The sequence below is a fragment of the Budorcas taxicolor genome, chromosome 16 (assembly GCF_023091745.1).
Source record: "Budorcas taxicolor isolate Tak-1 chromosome 16, Takin1.1, whole genome shotgun sequence".
Classification (NCBI taxonomy): domain Eukaryota; kingdom Metazoa; phylum Chordata; class Mammalia; order Artiodactyla; family Bovidae; genus Budorcas; species Budorcas taxicolor.
In genome coordinates this window covers 52,370,003-52,383,264 of record NC_068925.1, presented here as the reverse complement: position 1 = coordinate 52,383,264, position 13,262 = coordinate 52,370,003, and the positions used below count along the sequence as shown (strand labels likewise).

Below are 13,262 nucleotides of genomic sequence, written 5' to 3'. Positions count from 1 at the left end.
GAACTGGACAGCATTTGGTACTTTCTGGTCTTTTATGTTGTAAAAATAAAGGCCTCTCCGCCATCTACTGCCCTTTCACCCCGCAGGGGCGCTAACCTCAGGGCCTCTGGGCTCAGCCCCAGTGGAGAAGCAGCACGCCTGACTGCCTGGGGAGGCGGGAACCCTGCACAGCAGCCCCCGCAAGACTAGGTGGGCAGCCGTCAGTCCTCCTCAGAGAGCTGTAGGTCCTGCAGCTCGTCCTCTGGCCCCTGGGCCAGCTGCCACAGCTCCTGGGGGTCCAGCCCTGCCTCTGTGTCTGGGCTTCCATCTGCAGGGAGAGAGCACAGCTACATAAATTCTGCTTTATCAGGAAGAAGCCAGCCTCAGAGGTTACTCATCACTAATTAATCATAGCACTAATTAATTTATCACTGCTGCTGTTGCCGGCTGCCAGAGCCAGCCAGGATGGAGCAGCTGGCCTGGTGTCCCCAGGGAGGGGCGTGAGCCCAGCTTAGAGCCAATGGCTCTGCCCACCCACAAGATCCCCCAAGGCAGCCCTGTGCTCCAGATAGATGGGCTCAAAAACCATAGCAGCCCTCACTCTGGGAAACACATACCCTCTGACTTGCTGACTTCCTCCTCCCTGCTGCTACTACTGCTGTCACTGTCGTCCTCCATTTTCTGCCAAGCTCCTGGGGACCCAGGCGTTCCTGGGAACCAAGCACAAGAAGCCATGGGAGTGGACCCACCAGCAAATGCAGAGGTGGCCGCTAAAGCAGCAGGGGGGCTGGGGCACAGCCTTGTACCACACCTTCCCTTAGGTCTCCTTTGTTCAACTGGAGAGGACCCAGAACTGCCCCCAAAAAGTTATGGTGGGAGGGGGTGACACAAGGCTTAGGGGCCTGTGTTCCAATTCCAGGAGGGCCCCCACCTCAAAGCCAGCCATGTGGCAGGAGGGGCAGAGGGTGATGACGAGCACCCTTCCTGTGGTTCCATGAAGTGGGAAGCCTGCTAGGCCCACCTGCTCCCAGGACCCAGCACAAGCTGAAGCTCACTCAGGCCAAACCTCTCTTTGTGAAGTCCGGGGCATCATCCTCATCATTACTGTCCAGATCGAAGAGGTCCTTGAATTCTGTCCTGTCCTCATCCTTCCTGTCCCCTACCTTGCGGCGCTTTACCTCTGGGAAGTTCAAATCTTCCAGCTGGAAGGACAGGGAGCAAGAGCAGCAGCTGAGGGTGGTAGCCCACCCACCACAGCCAGAGGCCCACTCACACTGACGGCTTTACCCAGACCCAGTCCTGCTCCCTCCCCACCCCCCCCAACACCCCTCCCCTAGCCTCCAGCCTACCCTCCAAGCAAGGACCCTGCCCAGCCACTTTGGGGACGATTAGTCAGCATCACCGGGTAGGATTCCTGGACAGCAGCCTCACCAGGCCAGTAAGGAGGCCACTAAGTGCCACTGAAGCTCCAACCTTCCTGTTCCCCGCCCCCCCCCCCGGTTCACCCATCACCCCAGAACAGATGGCAGCCCACACTGACACCAGGGCAGGGCTGCAGACAGCCATATCACTTGGCATGAAGCCATCCCCTCAGGTCATGCCATTCACACCCACTGCTTAGGACCAGACCCAAAGACAGCTAGAGCCCTCCCTGCTGGTCCACAGCTGGCCCACATGACAAGGTCAGCCCAGAACTCACCCCACAAAAGTCCTAACCCATCAGGCCTGAGAATGGGCAGCAGATGCTCTGCCCCTGCACAGCCCTGGGGCCTTTCCTCCTGGGGGTCACAGAAGCCCCCAGACTCTACCTGGCTCTGCCCACCATCTGCTGTCAGAGCAGCGGCAGCTGGGGGTAGCACCCACCGACCCCACTCACATCCTCCCAGCCAAGCTCACATCCCGGAACCCCCACCATACTCGTTCTTTGCCACTAATCTCCAGCTGAATCTCGCGGTCCCTCAGCTTTCGCCACTGGCTGTAGTACTTGGTAAGCGGGGTCCCCTCCTCTCGGGTTCGCTTCTCCCAGGTATCCTGTGCAGAAGTCCAGGGTCATGTCCCACCCTAGGCAAACTCCCATACACCAGCCATACACTGACTGGTGCCCCCAGGGCCTGGGCTCTGGCCCCCAGCTGACCACTGCACGCTGATCAGACACGCCGAAGGAGACTTTCTGGCGGACACTGCGGATGTGCTCTGCGTTCTCCTGCACCTTCTCGAGCAGCTGGCGCACCTGACGGCAGTAGTTGGCCACCTTGCACTCCCGGAGGAAGGATTTCAGCTGCAGAAGAAGAGGCTCAGCCTAGCTCCAGGCACAAGGCTGTTCTGTACCCTGTGTGCAGTGACCGCAGACAGGCAGGGGTAGGGGGTGGGCCGGTGTCATGGGTTCCTATATTTCAGGCCTGGGGGACACTCCTGTGACAGGGGAGCCCTGGTGCACATTGGGGGGGGTGTTGCTGTGTGACCTCTATAGCCCAGCCCCTGGGGGCCTATGCAGGGCTGATGGGAGAATGTGCGCCAAGCTTGGGGCTAGGGAGAGGGGTGGGCAGCGGCAGGCACAGCACGGATCTACTCTCCAAGCTACATCCCACCCACTACCTGTATCTGTAAATAAAGCTGTACTGGCACATTTGTTCATGTCTTTCTGTAAGTTTTTTTGTCCTTCTTTCTGCAGGAAAGTTGAGCAGTTTCGAGAAACCATGTGACTGCAAAGCTTAAAATATTTGCTGCCCCTTTTCTAGACCACAATCCCTGGGACTCAGACACAGCAGGTGCATACACAATACGTGTGGGCAGCCCCGCCCCACTCACCACCAGGCCCGCAGGCACAGGCCTCCCTGAGATGGGAAGCACTGAGGCTGAGGGTAAACAGGCCTCCAAGTGGCCTAGAAGGAGCTCTGGGGAGGGAGAATCCCCCCACCCCTCAAAGTACTGCCTGAAGAAAAGCTGAGGTGGACAGCCAGGGCTTCCTCCCACCCCAAACCTCTCCTATTGCATCACCCGGCCCAGGAGCACCTGGAAAAGCACGCACGCAGACTAGCCCAACCCAGAGCTGAGGGGCCAGGTCCAGCCTGCTCAACCCCAGCACCTCCAAGCAACCTCATGGCTGGTCTGGACCCTGGGCTGTGGCAGGGTGGAGATGCGCTGGCAGGTCCTGGGGTCCTAGCGGTGCACCCATGCCAGCGCACTCCTCAGGCTCCACACCCAGGGATCTAGCTGCCAGGGAGTGTCAGCAGAGATGTCACACTGCCCAGGTTCTGCCACTCATCCCGTGTGGCTAGGACTGCAAAGTCCCACTCCAGCCCCACATGAGGGGAGCTAGCCCGTTAGGAGATGGTCTGGTCTGCTGAGGGGTCTGGGCCCATGGAAGCATCCAGGTGGGAGGCAGCAGGCACACACCTGCAGAATAGCGGGCAGCACCAGCTCAGGGAACGCGATGCTGTGGGCCTGACTGTGCAGGTACTCCAGGGTGAGGTCGTACAGCTGCTCCACCAGGCCGTCCTGAGGCAGCGAAGGAGCGGTCAGCATCAGGGCAGATGGGGGCTCAGGTTTACCAGGCTCCCCCAACCCCAGGAGGCCCACAAGGTTCAACTCTGGAGGGAAGTGAGCCTTCTCCTGTCCACAGTCATCTGCCTCCAGGCACCCCACACACAATGCCCTCCGACACCCTGCCATGACCCTGCCCAGGGCATTTCCAGACCCTCCCAGAGACCGGGCTTACCCGGTATGCCTTCTCCTGCAGGTTGACCTTGGACAGCTTCAGGATCACAGCGAAGTTGATGGGCCTGGAGCTTATGCGCCCCGGCCTCCTGTTGAAGTCAACCTGCTGGAAAATCTGTCCCAAGGACCTGTCAGCCCCTCCTGCACACGATGCGACCCTGGGTCCCTAGAGACCCTTCTTGAAACCAGGGACAAGACACAGTGCCAGCCCTTCGGCCCCCAAACACAGCCTTTCCCCCCATCAGCTTGAGTTCCAGATCTCTGGTCCCCCAGAGTCCCTCTGCCACAGAGCAAGTCCCTGGTTGAGGGAGCAGGACTAGGGTAGGACCTTCATGTACTGCTGCTGCCCTCCTCAAACAGGCTGGAAAACCTTGAGAACCAGCGTCTGGAGACAAAGAAGGGTCGCTCCAGCCCAGGGTCACCATCACTGCAACTTCCTCACCCACAACCGCACCCCCACAGCCTGGTCCTGGTTTCTAGTGTTTGGAGAGAAGCCTTTCCTGACCTGAGCTGTGTGCACACGTGTACACACAGATGCACATGCACAGAGACAAGCTCAGGAACACAGTTTTGGAGTTAACGGGGCTTCCAGCCCAGCTCTGCCACTGATTCTGGCAAACACATGGATCAATCCAAGTCTGTGACCTAAAACCAGCACTCTCAGGCCGGCCCTGCAGAGCAGCTGTCCTCACCTGTAGTGCCACTCTTGCCCACCACACAGAGTACTCACAGGCAGGCTTCATGCAGAGCAACACACTAACAACACCTACGTGCTATGTCATACCCATATGCTATGAACAAGGAGCCAGCACTCAGGACAGTGGAACCAAGGTGAGGGGTAATCAGGCCACATGCAACAGGAGGCATCTCCCCCCCACAACCCTGGGCACAGGCTCACCTCGAGGATGAAGGGCAGCACTGGGATGAAGGTGCCCGTGCTCTCCGAGAGCAGTGTCAGGGCGCGCACACAGTGCATGCGCAGCGGGTAAAAGCGGGCCGTGGGGACCAACCTGGGCATGTGGGAAGGAGGGAGTAAACAAAGGCCCAGCCTCAGAGACCCTCCTGGCCCAGCTGCCCCAACCTCTCCCCACCCACTGGGCTCCAATCTCAGGAAAGGTCCTTCCCCGGCAGGGCCAGTGGCCACGCCTGGCTCGGACAAGTAAGGGCAGAGTAAAAGGCCCCCACCAAAGTTGTGAGGACCTGCCTCTTTACTCAGTTACACTGGGACACACCCTCCCTGCCTATCAACTCAATTTCATTTCAAGGCATGACATGGTGGGGAAGCGGAAGCCTCTGGTGAAAACCTTTCTTTCTTCCCGTCAGGAGGTCAGCGATGCCCTCTTCTGGCCACACACGGCTCCTCCAGTCTCTGCTCCCAGAGACCAACACTGAATATGCATACCGTGGCACATCACACCAAATCTGCTCTGTGCAAGAGGCCTGGGCAAACAAGCCCCAATTCCCTTCAGACTGCACACCACCTCCTCTGCCCCATGACTCCAAAATATATGTGTGTGCTACATTCTCAACTAAGGTCACAGGCAACCAGAAGCCCAGCTGACAAGGATTCTGGAATGTAGGTACAAGGCCACAGACGGCCTGACTCCAGACCTTTCTCAGGTGCTGCCAAGTCACAGCACCATGCCCTAGAGACCCTAGTCACCAGGGGCACTGGCAAGACCCTCCTGGAAAATTAGCTCCCCCTGGCCTTCCCGGATACCTCCTTGGGTGACCCGACCCTATCCTGACCTCCAGGACAGCCTCTTGTACCCTTGTCCCCAGAAGGCCCTGTGTAACCCTAGCCCTGACCCCCTAGGACACCTATGTAACCCTGGCTCCTCTCTCCTTAGGCCCTCCGGGTGGCCTCACCCAACCCCGACTCACTTGATGCAGCCGATGATAACCTGGGATAGCGGGTAGATCAAGGGCTGCAGAGCTTCACTGGGGCAGATGGTGCTGAGGGCACGGCACCACAGGTAGAGGCAGTGCACGAACTGCCAGTTGTACACCGACTGGTATGTCTCCTGCCGGAGAAATGCACTCAGTCAGTCCCTGGGTCCCCTCTATCTACTCCACAGCCCCCACCAGCAAGGCCCCTGCCCCGCCAAGAGGCTGAGCTGTCTCTCCCACAAGGCTCAGGGCCCACGGTGGGTCAGGCTCCACTCCTGCACACCTTCTTGCGTGTTGTCATGGCGTTGCGCAAGTGGATGGCGAGCTGGCGGATGTAGAGGAAGGCGTGCTGGTAGGCCACGCCGGTGTCCAGAGCCAGCAGCTCCGTCAGGGTCCGCTGCATGAAGTTGATGAGGGGCAGGGTGCTGGGAGAGGTGAACTTGCAGTTCCTCACATACGTGATATACATTTGCTGCCGGAAACACCCCAGTCAGAGCTACCTCTGAACTCCTGGTGCCCTGTGCTCCCAAAACCCAGCTCTAAGCCCCCTCCAGACACCAGGGTCTTTCCCTCAGAGCTGGCCTCAGCAGGAACCACAGCCCAGACACATCTGCCGCAGACCCCTCTCCTCAGCATGGTCCTGCTCCTCGAGTCCAGCAGCCCTGAGAAGGGTCTGCAGCGCAGAGGGGAAGGGTCTCACTGGGAGGCCTGGGACCCAGGAGAGAGCTGCAGCGTGAATAACCTTGGGATCAGGCAAGGAGCCACAGTGCCCTTGGCTAGTGAAGAGCCCCAATCACAAAGGCAACCTGCCCAGGCCTCAGGTCAAGCCTTGCAACCCAGACCCCAAGGGAAGACCTGGGGGCACTGCTACCTTGAGGACAGGGCTCAGGAAGACATCCTTCTTGTGCCGGCAGACCTTGACGAGGACGACGAAGGCCAGCACCCGTACTGTCTCCTCACCAGTGCTCCACAGGACCACCATCCTCTGCAGAGACAAGCTGTCATCACCTGCCCCACCCCCCCCAGAGCCCAACCAGAGGCAGCCCTTCCCACAGTGCCCAGGGGAGCCACAAGATAGAGCTCCATCAAGGAGGAGCAAAAACACAGCATGCCACCCCTCCTGAAGGCCGCACAGTGAAAACGGACCTGTCATCCACACATGCATGCATGGGGTGACAGAAAGCTGGCCCACCACCAGGGCAGCCCACCCTCGAGTAACTGGGCTCTGCTACCTCGAGTGTGCTCACACAGAACCCCATGGGGTAGCACGAATGCCACCTGCACACCAGCCAGCAGTGCCCGCCCCAGCGCACCTTTAGCAGCATGCGGCACTGCTTGGGAAAGGTCAGGTAGTAGGGCACAGAGCTGCCCACGTGCTGGAGGACGGCTGCCGCCACTGTTGCCTCTGCCACGCAGGCCACCAGCTGGGGAGGAAGGAGAGGTCAGTGAGGCCCAGGATGTGAGCAGCCAGGCCCCTATGTAACTGGTAGGCCCCACCTCCCAGAACTGCACCTGGATGACGGAGCTCAGGTAAGCCTTGACATCCAGCCGGAGCTTGGCCCACAGCGTGCTACTGGATGGCTGCAGCACCCTGTGGAGAGAAAGCACCCCCCCAGGTCAGGAGGCCATTAGGAGGCAGAGGCCAGTGTTCAAAGCACAAGGGCATGTGGGCCCTGTAGAGAGACACACCACCACCCCCGCCGACCATTTTTCCCATGACGTTCAGGGGCTCCTCCAGCTGGACAGACACAAGAGACACACTAGGACTCTCTCAAGGGTAGCTCCTAGCTATGCTTCAGGTGAGGTACCATCAAGCCTCAAACCCCCACCACATGGCCAGAGGGTTAAACATTCTCCCTGTCTGAGCTGGGGCCAGCCACTTCCCCCAGAATCTCCAGACGGATCTCTGGCCTCTAGCTCCCACACGGCTCAGGCACCCATTCTGCACTCCCAGGTCTGACCCAGGCATCACGAACCAGAACCACAAGCTGGCTTCCTTTGGGCCACTCTTGTCTTTTTGTTGGCCACGCCTCATGGCTTTTGGGAGGGCTCCTCAATCCCTGGGCCATGGACCAGTACTGGTCCATAGCCTGTTAGGAATCAGGCATCATAGCAGGTAAGCAGTGGGCAAATGATCTAAGCTTCATCTGTGCTCCCCATTGCTTGAATTCTCGCCTGAACCATACTCCCACCCCACTCCATGGAAAAATTGTCTTCCATGAAAGCCATCCCTGGTGCCAAAAAGGTTGGGCCCACTGGCTTACAGGGTCTCGGTCTCCTGACCAGAGACTTAACCTGAGCCACAACAGTCAAAGTGCAGAATCCTAACCAAGTAGACCACTAGGAAACTCCCTGGGTCACATACACTTTAGAGAGACCAGGCCGATTACTAATAATTTCAGCAACAGTGGGGAATACTTCTGAAGTTTCTCAAAGGCATCATCCCTCAACACTCAGAACTCAGCACATAGGTGTTCATTCTAACTGCTAAAGCATGTGAAAGAATAAAGGACAGGGGCTCCTGAAAGTCTGCTGGCTGATACCAGCTACTGGGCACCTAAAGCCACAACCCAGGAGGTGGTGCCACCTCCTCCAGGATCTGCCATCCTCCATGGAGACTGCTCTGCGTAGGGTAGCGGCCCCCATGGGAGCCCACGTCCAGCACCACCTATACCGCCTGTTTGCTGCCTACTCACTCGCTGCCTGGCCCCCTCCACCTTCACCGGTCTATCAACTTCCCTGGTTCCCTCAGATACAGCCACCTCCACATGGCCACGCCTTCAGTCCAGCTGGACCCATCAGTCCAGCCCCCACCACCATGAGACCTAGGTATTCCCATCCCCAAATCCTGGCCTCCCCCACCTCCCATTCAGACAGTCACAGCAAGACCTCTCCCTGGAAGTTCCCAGATTCCTCTGAGCCCCAGTGTAATCCACAACCTGCCATGTCAGCTACTCATCTCTCCCCTCTGAAGCCCTTCCACAGCACTCTGCTCAAGCAACCTCTAGTATGGAAGTCAAGGCCCAGAACCTGCATGGATGAGGCCCCTGCTTAGAGACACGCACACACACACACGCATGCACACACACACACGTGCCACAGAGCAAAAACCAAGGAGAGTAGAGGGGACTGATTAGTCCAAAGAAGAAAAGAGAGAATCCTGACCCAAGAAGATGGGGGACCAAAGCCAAGCACACACGCTGTAGCTGTTGAGGAATCTGGGCAGGGAGGAGGAAGGACAGAGCTACCCCCATAGGGCCTCAAGTGTCCAGCTTCTGCCAAGAGCCCTGCCAAGAGCCTGGCTCTGTCCTCAACATCCTTCTGGAGCCACTAGGTCCCAGCGCCACTGCTGTTCGCAGGGCAGGGCCCTCACCACAGCCCCGTGCCGTCCTTTCCTCTTACCTGCTGCTGTCTTTTGGGGCTTTTCCGAACAACAGCTTCTGGAGACAGCCGAAAAGATCTCTGATGCAAAAGGTGACCAGAGCATTGAACACTGCAATGAGGGGTCCAGAGATGCCATTCTCAGAACAGAGGATCAAATAGAGAGCCTGTATCCCTGGTTCCCTTGCCCCAGCTCACCAGCACTGTCCGTGACCTGGAATTTGCTGGTCTCAGCACCTTCCTCATCTCCTTGGGTGGTGGCCACGGCTGCTCGGAATGCCTGCACAACTTCATGGAACAGCTTTGGTGTAAGGTGCTCCTAAAGGGGCAGAAGGACCCAGACGTTGGGGGTGCAGTCAGTTGTGCTTGGCAAAGCAAAGGCAGCTAGCTGGAGCTCCAGGAATTGCCTTGAAAGAAAGGCATTCCTCACCCATATCTTCAGACCAAGAGCAGAGGTAGGAGCAGTGTTACTTAGCCACATGTAGGGAACAAAGAGAGTCCAGAATCCTCCTGGAAGGGCCACAGGGGAGGGGTGGAGGGTCCCGGATCTGAACTATGACCAGCTCCAAGTGATATCTGGAGTTCTCCCTTTCTGTCCTTTCTTTTCCCTGCAGAAACCACTGCAAGGCCCGCAAAATGGCCCGGCCTCCACCAACTAGCAAAGACACAGAGACCACATCCTCCCCACAGTGGACTTCACGGAGCCCTGGAGAAAAACTGAGAAGAAAGGTACAGGCAGAAGCCCTAGTCTCTGAATGAAGGAGAGAATGAAGTCCTGAGCCTGCACAGCCCCAAATCACTGAAATGAAGGAAGGGCAGACTCGGGGAAGGGGGGTCAGCTGCCTCCCACCCCCGCCACTTCTCACCTTTGCTGCCTGCTTCCATTTCTCCACCATGGCGAGGGTCACAGGGACAGAATCCCTCCTCTTCCCCTCAGGTCCTCTGGGGACCCCATCCTCCTCCTCCTCCTCCTCTTCACTTGCTTCCTGCGCCAAACACAGGGGGTCGGGCTGCATGGGATGCAGAGGCCACAAATATGTCCCTGTCCCCCACCAACTTTGCGTAGGGCCTCACTTCCAGCATGTTCGGCAGGGAGTGGAGCTGCTCCTCTTCATCCTCAGAGCTGTCTGAATCACTAAAGTTCAGCAGGCTCTGGTCATTCTCCTGCAGGAACTTGTAGAACTCAGGGTCTTTGTCCTTCAGCCGAGAGAGCTGGTCCTTGTGCTCAGATGCACCACCTTTACGCCGACTGAGAAGGTGGGGGTCTTCAAGTCTGACTGGCAGCCACAGCCAAGGCCGAGGAGAGAGGGGTTGGGGGAGGGGGCGGGGGAATGTGGCTTCCTGTCTTCCTCAGAGAATCTATGAGGTTTAGTCTGCTCCCTCCATAGCAGCTGCCAACAACCAAGGCAGGGGTATTTCCACAGACTAAGTTTTCAATAGATCTTTCTCCGTCCAAAACCCAAACTCATACACTCAACAGTCTTTCTACATGTTTCAATGCACTTATTTCAATCCCAATACATATGACACTGAACTTGGGCTTCTTCCAAACTTGCTCTGCCCACACCCTGCTCTTGGAGAACCCACCCCAGTATTCTTGCCTGGCAAATCTCATGGACCGAGGAGTCTGGTGGGCTACAGTCCACAGGGTGGCTGAAGAATCAGACATGAATTAGCAACTGAACACCACCACCTCAGTTGTTGAAAACTCCCCCTTTCCAGGTGCTTAGGTGAAAGGTAAACTCTGACTCTCACATTGAGCGTGCAATCTGTCATGAGGTCTCACTATCAGTACTTTCAAAATTCTCATGACTCCTCTCCAGCCAGCAACATCTCTCAATTTCTTTGTCCATCCCTGACTCTTACAGCTGCTCTTAGCACAGCAACCTAAGGGACCTATTCTGTTAACAGTTACATGACATTACATCACTACTCAAAACCATGAGATAACTTCTGGCTGTACTGAAACGCAGGTAAAAAGTCTACAAGACTCCGCCCACCATCATGTCTCCAGATACACCTCCTGCTAGTTTCCCCCTCATTTCTGCCACAGCCGAGCTCACCTCTGAATGAGCACTCTCACCAAAGGACCTTTACTGTTCCTGCTGCCATTCTTCCCCTGCTGCTGCTGCTAAGTCGCTTTAGTCATGTCCGACTCTGTGCAACCCCAGAGACAGCAGCCCACCAGGCGCCCCCGTCCCTGGGATTCTCCAGGCAAGAACACTGGAGTGGGTTGCCATTTCCTTCTCCAATGCATGAAAGTGAAGAGTGAAAGTGAAGTCGCTCAGTCGTGTCCGACTCCTAGAGACCCCATGGACTGCAGCCTACCAGGCTCCTTCGTCTATGGGATTTGCCAGGCAAGAGTACTGGAGTGGGTTGCCATTGCCTTCTCCATTCTTCCCCTACTGCTGCAGTTTACTCTCTTAGGTTTTGCTAAATTAACACCTCCTTAAACGCTCCCAGCTAAGATTCCTATTCTTTTATCTTTCTGCTTTTCTTTCTTGTCTGCAGCACTTTTCGCTTCTACCACCCTACATACTGTCGTTTATCCAAGGCCCTGTAAGCTCTCTGAGGCCAGAAAAGAAGACTATCCTCCAACGTTGGCCCATCATCCGGATGACTTGGCACAAAACAGACGCCCGGTAAATACCGATGGAGGAATAAATAAGCCGAAGGATCTGGGGTTGGAGTCAGAAGTCCCTAGGCCTCAGTTATGAGGCGCCAAGAGTAGTAAGCATACTTCTGGTAGGGCGGGCCAGGAAGATTAAGATTAAGGGGGTTCGGCTTACACACAGCCCATGAAGGATGCTCCCACTCACCTGGCCAAGGGACTCCCACCTGGTCCATCCGGACCCCGGGCTGCCGCGCGCACCGCCTGCGTCTCCGCCTCTGGGGCTCCTTCGGGATCCGATTCGGACTCGGAATCAAAGCCCGAGGCCAGAAACTCATCCACCGTCAGCTCCTCAAGGCGCCTGCGGGCCATGCCGTTGGAGTCACGACTCCCCACGAGCCCAATGTGCCCAGTCTTGCCTCCCCAGGGACACACAGGCGCAAGGGAAGCCCGTATGGACGTAAGCACCCTCCGAAAGGCTGGATAGGAGCCTCAACTCACCGCTTGCGGCTAAGCGCCGCTGCCATGACTGCCGTACCTCAACGTGCACCCTACTTCCGGTCCCAGCAGCCCTTGCGCCAGGAGAACTTCCTGCAGGCCGACCCCGCCCCTGGCACCGCCCCTTCAGGTGGCTTTAGGGTTCTACAACTGTGGCTGTGGAGGCATCTAGGCGGGAGGGCGCGTTCACATCTCTTTTTTCAGACAGCCGGCGCCCCTACTCCCAGGGTGGCAAGCGGGACTCGAGCTTCCGGCACAGGCCTGGTTCTGTCACGGCTCCCGCACGCTTCTGTTGAGGGACGGACTGCAGAGCTCCAGGACCCGGCAGGACTGCGTAGGGCGGAATCCCGCTGTCCGCTTACAAATCTTTTTCTCCAAAAAAGGCACTAATAACGACATCGACCTGGCGGAAGGTGGGATTGGAGCCCGGGTCGCCTTCGCCCAGCCCTGCCCACAGCCTTCCAGAGCTCTGTGAACACATGCCAGTGAAGATGTCAATACATCGACCGAGGAAAAAAATGCATGAGAGTGAGGGGAACCATGCGTCAGAGAGGACTCTTATACAAAGAGCTTTCCCAAATCAATAATAAAAAGCCAACAATCTAGTTTTCCGCAGATAGGAAAACAAACAAAAACAGAAATGGAGATGCTACAGATGAGCAGTTTGCGAAAAGATAAATGACACTGATGAGGATCAGAAGGATGAGGACCACTTCATTGGGTAGTCCCTAGCACCTGCGCTGGGCGGGACTGAAGGGCAGGAACCGGCAGACAGCGGAAAGATTCAAGCATTGTTATTGAAGCCAGTTTGGCCAAATCTCCCTGAAAGAGGATGCCTGATACTTCAGTCCAGCGAGTCCTCTCCTGGGACTCCAGTTACTAAGGCATTTGCCTAAGTCTCCAGGCCCGCCCGGGCAGGGACAGCCACTTTTCCTCTGCCTGCTCTGTGGAACAGCCTGCCAGTGCAAAGACCGTGAGGCTGGAAGGTTGCCTTAGGGAAGGAAGGCGATGGAGAACTCAACCTATGCCCACCCCTCCCTCCACGCGTCTAATGGCAGAGGTCCGCAGGCCTGGACACCCAGATCCCAAGACAGGGGACCTCACAATCCTACGGGCGTGCAGCCCACCCGCTCTCCCACTCCGCAGCCAGCGTCCAGTCGAGGCCAGACGGGCAAAGGGGCCTGCG

General features: G+C 57.3%; 1 protein-coding gene across 1 annotated transcript; it reads right to left on the bottom strand.

The window, feature by feature from the left end:
- Positions 1-23: 23 nt before the first annotated feature.
- On the bottom strand, positions 24-12,131 carry NOC2L (NOC2 like nucleolar associated transcriptional repressor). The gene is made up of 19 exons (XM_052653837.1): positions 12,080-12,131; positions 11,787-11,939; positions 10,042-10,216; positions 9,834-9,953; positions 9,166-9,286; positions 8,989-9,079; positions 7,099-7,177; positions 6,900-7,010; positions 6,458-6,571; positions 5,870-6,058; positions 5,581-5,720; positions 4,595-4,706; positions 3,698-3,811; positions 3,376-3,477; positions 2,114-2,257; positions 1,897-2,010; positions 1,046-1,181; positions 597-689; positions 24-307 (listed from the first exon to the last, which is right to left on the bottom strand). Exons 1-19 carry the CDS (start codon positions 12,103-12,105, stop codon positions 201-203), a joined length of 2,241 nt encoding a protein of 746 aa, XP_052509797.1. The 5' UTR covers positions 12,106-12,131; the 3' UTR covers positions 24-200.
- Positions 12,132-13,262: the final 1,131 nt, after the last annotated feature.